This window comes from Lissotriton vulgaris, chromosome 4_1 (genome assembly GCF_964263255.1).
Source record: "Lissotriton vulgaris chromosome 4_1, aLisVul1.2, whole genome shotgun sequence".
Lineage (NCBI taxonomy): Eukaryota > Metazoa > Chordata > Amphibia > Caudata > Salamandridae > Lissotriton > Lissotriton vulgaris.
Window position 1 is genome coordinate 1881412927 of NC_141691.1, and position 12025 is coordinate 1881424951.

The 12025-nt window shown below is 46.3% G+C and overlaps 1 protein-coding gene across 1 annotated transcript in view; it reads left to right on the forward strand.

The window, feature by feature from the left end:
• The first annotated feature begins 1604 nt into the window (after window positions 1–1604).
• Window positions 1605–12025, forward strand: part of LOC147724670 (uncharacterized) — a 56715-nt gene continuing 46294 nt past the window's right edge. The window contains exon 1 of the mRNA XM_086918080.1: window positions 1605–1644. Within this exon, the coding sequence (XP_086774206.1) occupies window positions 1605–1644 (40 nt within the window). The remainder of the gene's footprint in view (window positions 1645–12025) is intronic.

Below are 12025 nucleotides of genomic sequence, written 5' to 3' on the forward strand. Positions count from 1 at the left end.
AATTTTAAATTGCTGGGAGGTATCACTAGGAAGGGGTTGATACTTTCCTTTACAATTTTTTAATTGTTTTTTACAAATAGAGCTTTTGTTAGGTTGTCAAAATTATGAATTAAGTTAGTTTTTAATATGTTTATAATAACAATTGATTTATTTTTAATATAGGGAGTTGTTTACAGCATAGAAACAAAACATCGTCCTGATGATGGTCTTTTTGATGAAAACAACCAAGACCGAAACGTCGACATCTGATTATCATCTCCTCTAAGGCAGTTGTTTGACGCCACCTCACAACCATGTTTGATTGTTAAATCTGGGTTGTTTGTTTGAATCATTTGGAGTTGATATTTTGGGTTCAGAATTATAGAGAAATTGATTGTCTTTCTTAGTTCATGATCCCTTTTGCTTGAATTGATTTATGTTTGCATCCCTTGTCATTTTTTATCAAGTAAAATTTATTTCTGAACAAATTTACCTTCTCTAGCTCTCTTTTTAACCTGCCCTTCCTTGCATCTATGTGGCTTTGTAATTAATTTGATATCTTGTTGATACAATAGGGTGGATTTTGACAAACCACTCGCTAACTAAGAGCTAACGCACTTTAAATAAGTCCCTTGTAGCACTTCATGTTTTGAAACATTAATCGCCCAAGCCTACAAGGGTTTATTGGGTTTCCCCTGTGAGAAAACCTATACAGATTATAGCGCACATTTTGTCTCCTGACTAATAGAGTGTGACTGCAAGGGTTTCCACTCAAACTCCTCCATCGAGCTCCTTGTAGTTTGGGTTAATGTAAGAAAAGATGTATGACTGACTGTGGCATGGATTGAACTTGGGCAAAATCACAGACTTCCAGTTGTTTGCAGTGTGTACCAACCATGTGCGAGAAAACATTGACACAATAGTCCAAACAGCATGTATCAAAGGCGATGACATGATTTTTGGTTTTACTTCTACATTATTATTTTTAATTTTGCATGTCCAGTGTTCAGAAATATCTAATTCTGCTTTTGAATTTGTGTTTTACGTTTATGCAAATACAGGACCACCTATACCTCACAGAATCAGCGAACACCGTCCAGAATGCTAATAGGTTCTGTCTGGATGCATGCGATGGATATATGCAAGTGGCTACAGAATGGAGTTAAGACGATGAAGATCTTGGTACTGATGAAAGCCAGGGACCCTGTTCAGCGGTTGTCATGCAGACTGAAACATGTGATCCCACCAGATGCCAGGGATATTAACTACTCTCAAGCACAAGATTTGTTTTTAACGATTTCTTTGGTACTCCTTGAATTAAAGGGAATACCTTAGGAAAAGGTCCCAGGGGTTCTCATGATCATGCACTAGATAAGAAATGTTTATACCCCCAGAGAAGCACTCCCCTTAATCACCGGAAACCCATTCATCACCAGGTTTTTATCTGGGGTCTGTGGCTGGCCGATAATGAAGCATGACACCCACAGAATATATTTACTTTGTTATGGGGCTGATTGATCTGAAAGGGGTATACACAAAATCTTCTGTACCTCGCTCCATCAGTACCATGCTTCGTTGTTTCACAATACTTTTCAATTCTCAGTAATTACCGGGTCTTGTATAGGATGGAGACTAAACACGGACATGAAGATCCCCACAAAATGGGTAAGTCTCCACAAAATGGATGAGGTACCACCCCATCTAGTCCTTCCGTGAATGGTCACATTTGGTTTTGGTGTTTATGGTATATAAAGGGAGGATGCAAATGCTGACAGCCCTTTCTTCCTCCCGTTCCCCTGGTCCCCTTGTTGTGGTGTGAGACCACAGGTGTAGATTGTCCCCTGACACAACCTGATGGCTAGGCTGCAGTGTGGCCACAAAGGGACTTTGCGTTACCGGAGCTGCGGTGAAGGACACATTCATGAAAGTCATATTTAATATTTAACAAGACACATCAGTATGAAAGTGTGGAGACATGTCAGTGTATGAAGTCATAGAACATCTATAGAGCCATGGTGTGTAGGGCCCCTACAGTTACGATGAGGGCAATGTGAGGCATATTTTCATATCACCTGACACAATGGTAGGCACAGTGACAAAATACATATGCTATCATGTTAGAGATAGGAACATAGGTACAATGAGTGGGTGGATGTATAAAATGTACTTACCTATAACCCATAGCTTTGTGTGTCATGGATTAGTCTGAAGTGATACCTCAAAGCTATACTATACATTCATACAATTCAATCAAATGTGTACTGAAGAAGACATGCAGGGATGCTTACTGATTGATAGGGATATTGACTTACAAAGGGCTATCATCTACCTAGTGTGAGTGCCCAGTGCATATGGCAGCAAGAGCTGGAGTGGAGGTACTTGCAAGTGGCTGAGGGATACCAGCACATGGCTCAAAAAGGAGACAATTATTATTCATTTTTTTGCAGTTCTTTCCAGTGCAAAACTTGTCCAAAAGCATTAGAGTGCTTTAAAACAGGACCGCATTGTTACACTTTTTTCCCTTTTTAGGCATAGGGATATTAAGTGCCTGATTCAGAGTCTGGTGCACAGGGTAGAGTTGTGCAGACCTTAAGTATTCTGTTGCTGGATCTCCTGTTGCCTCCGTTGATGGAATACTTCCCCCAATGGCACAAGAGAGTAGGAGCCGTCGGAGAAGGAAATTACACCATCCATCCTATTTAGGTTGGATGGTGTAATTAATTTATTTTCTGTCTCTTACTGCCTGGAAAAACTTGGCTGTGAGGGACATGTAAAAACATAATAATGACTCCCACACCCTTGGAGAAACCTCCTAGGGTGTAGGGGTCAATAGTTTTTTGTTTTTCAGAAACAATCTCCTGCTGTGGGAGTTTTGTTTCTGAAAAAAAACTGTCAAACATTTGGTGGAGGCCATCAAAACTGATGGCAGCCATCAACCAAACCTTTAGTACTTTTAAAAGAACTGCCTTGGTGTCTGTTCCATTCAATATATGGAGATTACTGCTAGGCTGGAAGTCATCTCTAAATTTGACAGGTGGAGTACCCTTGAAATGGTTGAGGTAGTGTCTTCCACTATCCAGATGGACACTACTCCATCCACCCATCTCATCATCCTATGATCCCCAAGACATTCTAAATGATAATAATGTATATTTAAAAGGCTCTTTCATTGTCACCTGTTCTATCTGTGTGGAACATTGTGCTGACACATGCAGGCTGGATACAGTTAGGGTAGTGATGAATATAGGTTCCACAGCCATCGAAGTGAAACATACAATCCCACACTAATTTAGGAAAAAAGAGTACAATTTAATAAATGACAAGGAAGTGGGGTGGTGACAATCATGACTGCAACCCTGGTACAGGTGGAGGTGGTGCTGCTTTTGATGTGCATGCATTGGATGTGTACATATCTGTACATGTTTTACGGGTGTGTGGCACTGACATGTGTGGATTTTAGGCCTATGGGTGAAGACACAGCTTGTGTACAGGGTGACATGTGATCAGAGTCAGAATACAACTGAAATGCAGAGGATGTTCATTTTACCTGACTTGACTTTTTGGTTCCCTAAAACAGGCTGGCCGTACAGTAAGTCAGGGTACATAGAATATGGCTGCGGAGTGGAGAGAGATGGAAATGTGATATGGGTCTGACAAAAGACATAGGCATTGCCATTTCTGACTTGGCAAACGTATCCTTTACTTGCCTTCTCTCATCCTGCCATTTTGTCTTGATGTTTCCCAATATGTGTAGATCGACCCCAAAGCATTCACACTATCTGGGATCTACTTCTACATGGCTGTCTTCTCTGTTTCACCAAAGGTGTTTGAAGGCAGACTGTGTAGTTCTCTGTAGTGGTCATCTACAAAGTTTACTACAATATTATTCTCCTCTTCAATGAGGATACTCATCCTCATCATTGGAGTGGGCTGCATCTTGGAGGAAATTCCTGATCTTGTGTGTGAGAAACTGGGTTCTTGGTTTAAGTGAGGGGTCATCCCTATTAAAACAACAGCCACAATCTTTACAAGGGTAAACTACAAAAAAGTCCTAATTTACTAGTGCTTAACCCTCTGGTAGCTTACACAAAAGCAGTCAGGCTTAATTTAGAGGCAATGTGTAAAGTAAGTAGCATGCATATAGTAAAAATGTAAAAACAGACAAAATAATCTGACACCAATTTAGAAAATGAAAACATTGTGGACACCAAAATGACAAAAATCCAATCAGTAGAACCCAGAGATATGCAATTTTAAAGATTTAAGAGAAACGAAAGCCAAAAAACACAAATGGCCACTTACAACCATCTGGCCAAGTGAGACCGGGGAAAGTCACAGTTTCAGATTGTCCATGAGGTTAGTCCAGCTGAAAGAGTTATGGTGTCAGTCTAACGCAAAGAGTTCCTTTAGCAGTAGAAGGAGAGAGCATTGTGGATGGCCTTCAAAGTAGCATGAACAGCAGGCTAGGTGTCGCAGACAGTCGTCGCTGAAGCTTCACATTGGCAGTCACCAGGGACTGTGGCACAAAGGGCAAAACACCCGCTGTTGGATGTTGTTGGTGTGGCTGTATTGTGATGAGTCGGGTTGGCCAGAACTTTGCATTGGCCGGCGGCGTTGGTGGCAACATCCGAACATCAGAATGGGTGTGTTCATAAAGAGCCCAAAAGCCTCAGGAGAGTGCAACTGAGGCCACACCAAGGGCCCAAGATCTGAGGGGTGACACTTGAGTGTCAGGAGCTCACTCTAGCAGAGGCAAGGTGAGGTCAGGCTGGTCCAGTTGCAGGTCCAGGCAGCGGGGAACCTCTGGATCTCAGAATGTCCCTGTAGCTCAGAACTAGAGTTCAGCTGATATTTTCTCTAAGTCACTTAGCCTGGGTTGAAGGGTGCTGGTCCAGCGTTCCTTCTCAGCATGCAAGCCAACAGGCAGCAGAGAAGCACAGTAGGTAGAGAATTCCCTTTGAGGAGCCTGGAGTTTCCTGACTCAGCTGCCCTGGCTCCAAGCTGTCTGCATGAATAAAGCAGGAGTGACAAGTCTGTTGTGTGAAGGCAGGGCACAGCATATTCAGTTGCAAGTGAGGCTGTGCTCAGGCCAGCCCAGCCTCCCCATCCTGCAAGCAGATGGCCCTTTCAGGCACACCAACACCTCTTTTATAACTGTCTGCGAGGAATTCACAAAGTCCATCTGCCAACTACCAGTAGCGGCCCAAGGAGGGAGTTCCGTGGGGTGGTGAGGCGGGGTGGCGAGGGGCAGGGTCGGGGGTAGTAAACACCGGAATAAGGATGAACGGAGGTAAGTAAACATTTAAATGAATTAACCGAATTTCGTTGCGCGCGCTGCATCACATTTCGCGATGCAGCGCGCGTAACAACATTTATTTTATTTATTTAAGTGTTTACTTACCTCCGTTCATCCAAATTCCGGAGTTTCTTACCCCCCCACTCTGAACCTCCTTCACCCCACCTCACCGCCCCACGGAACTCCCTCCACGGGCTGCTACTACCAACTACACCCAGTCTTGTGACCCAAGACAGGCTGCAGGCACCAGATGGCATTTTCAAAATTGTAACTTGAAATCCGACTGTACTATTAAAGAGGGTTTTTAATTACAATTTCAAGATACCAAACACGAAAGGCTTATCTGTTCCCAATCAAATGTTAGCACTTATTAGATGTAAGAAGGCAGCCCCAAGTTTTCCTATAGGACAGGTCGGCCTCACAGTAGTGAAAACGAATGTAGGTATTTTTTACTACCAGTACATGTACACCCTGAAAGTAAATGCCCAACCTTTTAATAACAATGCACTCCGCCCTATGGGCTACCTATTGCCTACCTTAGGGGTGACTTATACGCAATAAAAGGGGAGTTTAAGATTTGCCAAGGGGGTTATATTTCCTAGTCGAATTGCAGTTTAAAACTGCATTTGGGCTGCAATGGCAGGCTTGGGACATGTTTTAAGGGGCTACCTATATGGGTGGCAAAATAAGTGCTGCAGACCCACTAGTAGCAATTAATTTACATGCCCTGGGTATATGATATACCACTCTACAAGGGACATATAAGTAAATTATATGTGGCAATTAGGTGTAAGACAATTTTACCCTCATCTACAGACCCCCGGGACCACGCGCACAATTCAGCGAAGACATCACGGACTTCATCAGCCCACACGCCCTCCCTTCCGCCGACTACATCCTCCTAGGGGACCTCAACTTCCACCTGGAGAACAACAAGGACCGCAACACCGTCACCCTGCTGGACCACCTCGCCAACCTCGGACTCAAGCAACTGGTCAACACCCCAACCCACTACGCCGGCCACACGCTTGATCCCGTCTTCTCATCCAGCAAGCATATTGCCTTCAGCCACTCCACCGGACTTCACATGACCGACCACAGCTGCGTCCACTTCAGCTTCAGAAAAACCACCACTCACCGCCACCTGCAACAGGTCCCACACAGAAGCTGGAGCAAGATCACCGCCGACCAGCTCACCACCTCCCTCAGCCAGAACCCACCTGCTAGCACACTGGACCCCAACGAAGCAGCCTGCAACTTCACGCAGTGGCTGACCGCCTGCGCTGACGACCTCGCACCACTGAAGAACCATCCCAGCAAACCCATAAGCAAGAAGGCCCCCTGGTTCACAGACGAACTCAAAGACTCCAAGAAGACCTGCCGCACCCTCGAGAAAGCCTGGCTCATCGACCGGACCACTGACAACATGACCGCCGTCAAACACGCAACCGGCAAGCACCACCAGCTCATCCGCACCACCAAGAAGAAATCACTGAAGGATCGACTGGACAACAACGCCACCAACAGCAAGGAACTCTTCAGCATTGTCAAGGAGTTCTCCAACCCCAGCACCGGCAACAACAACATCACCCCTTCACAAGATCTCTGCGACTCCCTCTCCTCATTCTTCTACCGCAAGATTGCCGACATCCACAACAGCTTCGGCGCACCATCCACGCACCCAACCGTCGAACCAACGCACCCCACCGCCACCCTCCGCACCTGGACTACGGTGACCACTGAAGACACAGCCCGCGCGAGGAACACCATCCACTCCGGATCTCCGACTGACCCCTGCCCCCACCACGTCTTCAACAAGGCCGACTCCACCATCGCACCCCAACTCCGAGACGTCATTAACACCTCCTTCGACACCGCCACCTTCCGGGAGAGCTAGAAGCACGCCGAGCTCAGCGCCCTACGGAAGAAACCAACAGCGGACCCCACCGACCTCAAAAACTTCCGCCCCATCTCGCTCCTCCCTTTTCCTGCCAAAGTCACTGAGAAGATCGCCAACAGACAACTTGCCGCCTTCCTTGAGATGAATGGATCCCTCGACCCCTCGCAGTCCGGTTTCAGAGCCAACCACAGCACCGAGACCGCCCTCATCACAGCCACCGAAGACATCCGAGCCCTTTCTCGACAACGGGGAAACAGCGGCACTCATCCTCCTGGACCTCTCCGCAGAGTTCGACACTGTCTGCCACCGCACCCTAGTCCAACGCCTCAGCAACACCGGCATCCAAGAGAAGGCACTGAAGTGGATCATCTCGTTCCTCGCCGGAAGAACACAGAGAGTCCGCCTCCCCCCGATTCGATCCGAGGCCACCGAAGTCATCTGCGGCGTCCCGCAAGGTTCATCACTCAGCCCCACCCTCTTCAACGTCTACATGAGACCTCTCGCCACCATCGCACACCAACACAACCTCAATATCATCTCCTACGCCAACGACACCCAGCTGATCCTCTTCCTCACCAGAGACCCCGACACCGCCAGAACCAGCCTCCACGAAGGGATGAAAGATGCCGCCGAGTGGAGGAAGAACAGCCGCCTGAAACTGAACTCAGACAAGACGGAAGTCCTCATCCTGGGACCATCACCCTCTGCCTGGGACAACTCCTGGTGGCCCCCAGCCCTTGGCACCGCCCCCAAGCCTACAGACCACGCACGCAACCTGGGATTCATCCTGGACTCCTCCCTCTCGATGATCAGACAAGTCAACGCCGTCTCCTCTTCATGCTTTCACACGCTCCGCATGCTCCGCAAGATCTTCCGATGGATCCCGACCGAAACCAGGAAGACGGTCACCCAGGCCCTCGTCACCAGCCGACTGGACTACGGAAACACCCTCTACGCCGGAACCACAGCCAAGCTACAGAAAAGACTCCAACGCATCCAGAACGCCTCCGCCCGGCTCATCCTGGACATCCCCCGACTCAACCACATCTCCGGGCACCTGAGGGACCTGCACTGGCTCCCAGTCAACAAGAGGATCACGTTCAGGCTCCTCACCCACGCGCACAAATCTCTCCACGACCTGGGCCCTAAGTACCTCAAAGACCGCCTGACCTTCCACACGCCCATCCGCCAGCTACGGTCTGCCAGCCTCGCCCTCGCCGCCGTACCATGCATCCGAAGAGCCACCGCCGGAGGCAGATCCTTCTCCTACCTGGCGGCCAAGACATGGAACTCCCTCCCCATCCACCTTCGGCTGACCCAGGACCACCTCGCCTTCAGGAGACAACTCAAAACCTGGTTGTTCGAGCAGTAGCAGACCCCTTCCCCAAGCGCCTTGAGACCCTTCCGGGTGAGTAGCGCGCTATACAAGTGCCATGATTGATTGATTGATTGACCATCTTTAGGGAAGTGAGCACAGGCACTTTGGCACTAGTTTGCAGTGGTAAACTGCACAGAGTCCTAAGGCCAACAAAAATGAATTCAGCAAAAATAGGGGGGACAAAGGCAAAAGGTTCAGGGGTGACCCTGCACAGTAGGCCAAGTCGAACATTGAGAAGGACAATATCCTCCAGCACAAGGTGAAGAGGATAGAGGCCAATGAGTTGGCTATATTTATGGCTCTTGAATAGTACTTCTTGTCTGGTGAGTGTAATTGTGCAAAGGTGTTTGCTTCTTTTCTACTCTATGCTCACTATCACTTTTTGCTCCTAATGTCTCCTGGACCCAATGAAGTCTCACAAAGAGTTCAGGAATGAAGGGACATTTGTTACAAGAGGCCACATACCTTTGTGAAAGGAAACTCACAACACTGTGAGCTTTGGAAATGGGAATCCTTCTTCAGAACAGCATAACCCCTGAGAGCTTGGTAGAAAGGAAAGATGGGCCTGAGAGGTTGTTCACTAGTAAGATTAAATTGGCTGGCCTTGGAAATGGCCTGGGGAGAAGGAAGGTCAGTGAAGTTCTGCTGTGTTGCCTTTCTGTGAGGAAAGGGACTCTGGGGTAGCTTTTTCATGAAGCCATGTCCCTCAAAAAGGAACTAGGTCTGTTTGTTTACAATCGTAGGTAGAGAATATATAAATAGTTTTATTTTCAAGGGACTTCACCAATAACAGACTTGTTTTACCTTTACCTTTACCTTCCTGTACCCAATGCCAAAAGAAAGCTGACTAGACTCAAAAAGATATGAAGATTTGCTGGCATGCTTCTGGAAGAATTCCTATCTGTCTGACAGGCCTTATTAGGACTACGGCACTCCACAGGACCGCCATAGCCATGAAGTTGGTGTGGGTCCCGCCGGGGGTCTGGCCGCCTGATTACAACTTGGGCAGTCGGAACACAATGGAATTTGATCCCTGGAGGTGTTGCGGCGGTCTTGGGCAGCAATATACTTGGTGGGGCTGCTGCGGCCCGCCAAGCCTATTACGAGTTTCTTCACCACCACACTTTTCATGGCGGTGTGAATCAAGTGCCCCATTGTGCGTCTGCGCCATGGGGTGAATGCAGGGGGGCACATGTTGCGCACCCCTGTCTGCATGCACCCCTAGTTCCTGCAGGGCATGACACTCCATGCCCTGCAGGAACTGCTTTTTGACGCTGTCATTGGGACCGCCAAAGAACTGCTTGCCAGAGTCTTTCAAAGTCATACCCTAACAAGCTGCTTTTATTGACTTTGGCGGTGCCAGAGTGGGTTGGCGGCATGGTGGACCTCTCTGAGACCGCCAGTAATAATTATGCCCTGTCTCCAGATCTGTCTTGGATTGGAAAGTTATGCCAAGTGTCAGAGGAGCTAGAATGTTGCTGACCCCGAATAACATTGTGACCCTGGTTCTGCCACTGTAGCCTGTTTGCCATGTGGAATATCTATCCTGGAGATTGTAAGAACTCCTGGAGACAGGGGAATGTATCTCTACTTCGTAGAAAAGCAATAGACTGGTTCTAAAGGTGCATTTTGCCTGTTTCCACTTGTAAAATAGGTTGTACACAATGGGAGCTTGTGCTGTTACAAAGGAACGTGTTGTAATTGGTCCTTTGACTGTTTCCGAGAAACCAATCATGAAGGTCTAATCATTTTCTATTAAGGTAACATTAAACAAAAACCTATCCTGTTGTGCATGAGCAGAACATTTACTTTTTGAAAAAGTATTGTTAAAGAAATTATTTTCTCTCCTAGGTTAGCACATAAAAGCATTTCTTATCATGCCAAAAGTGAACCCACTGCTGTTTTCTGGTGGACGTTACGTGGAAATGTCTGGTCATTAGAATAGAAAATAACAGTTTTGATCGGAAGCAAATACAATCATTTTTGCTATAACTTTTGATCCCTAAAGCAGGTTTCCTTTATGTTTAGATCGTTTTAGTTATTAAGGCCCAGATGTAGGTAAAATAGATTTACCGATTTTTAATTACCGAATTCTACCGATTCGGTAATTAAAAATCGGTAAATCTAAGGGGTGGATATGTAGGAACATCCAGATGTTCCTTTTACCGAATCGGTAAATATCTGTATTTACCGATTCGGTAAATACCGACCGGTAATGCCCATTCATTCTTATGGGCTTTGAAGCCCATAGGAATGAATGGGGCATTACCGGTCGGTATTTACCGAATCGGTAAAAATACTGGGGCCAGATGTAGGTAAATGAGATTTACCGATTTTTAATTACCGAATTTTACCGATTCGGTAATTAAAAATCGGTAAATCTGAGGGGTGGATATGTAGGAACATCCAGATGTTCCTTTTACCGAATCAGTAAATATCTGTATTTACCGATTCGGTAAATACCGACCGGTAATGCCCCATTCATTCCTATGGGCTTTGAAGCCCATAGGAATGAATGGGGCATTACCGGTCGGTATTTACCGAATCGGTAAATACCGATTCTGACAAGGGTGCAGGGGGTGTCACTTTGACACCCTCTAGCACCCCCAAAAAAGGTTCGGGGGCCATGTGGCAGGCATACCTGCCCTAAGGGCAGGTCTGCCTGTCATATGGCACAGGTGTGCATGCACACATGTGCATGCACACCAGAATCGGTATTTTACCATCAAATAGTATTTGATGGTAAAATACCGATTCTGTAATGCTTGTGGGACTCAGAAGAGTCCCACCTACATATCAATTTTACAGAATCGGAAAAAATACCGATTCGGTATTTTACAGATTCGGTAAATTTACCGATCGGTAAATTTACCAATTCTGTAAAATACAGGGCCCTACATCTCAAATTGCATTTACCGGTCAGTAACGGCTGAATTCGGCCGTTACCGACCGGTAAATGCCTACCTACATCTGGCCCCTGATTCGGTATTTTACAAATTCGGTAAATTTACCGATCGGTAAATTTACCGAATCTGTAAAATATGTGGCCCTACATACCATTTTGTGAATCTCGGTCGGTAACGGCCGAAAATACCGATTTTCGGCCGTTACCGACCGACCTACATCCGGCCCTAAATTATTACCTTTTCAACTCGTACTTTGACGGCCTTTTACATTCCTTACTTTCATAGCTGTATTTCGGTTTCTCAGACGAAAAAGCCTTGCTGCTTAAACGATCTATCAAGGGTAAAATAGTTATTCCTCCCACCTCCAGTTCACCTAATGGAAGTCAGATTATTTGTCTGTGTGGGAGCTCAGTCATGGCTCAAAACAACACTGTAGCATCGGTGTTTAGACAAAATTTAGAGTTAAAAAATAGGCGAGAAAAACATTTGAAATTAAATCTCGTGTTGCACAAACATCGTTGTCAAGAATATTGTTTATGAGGTAAATAATATCATTTTAAATAATC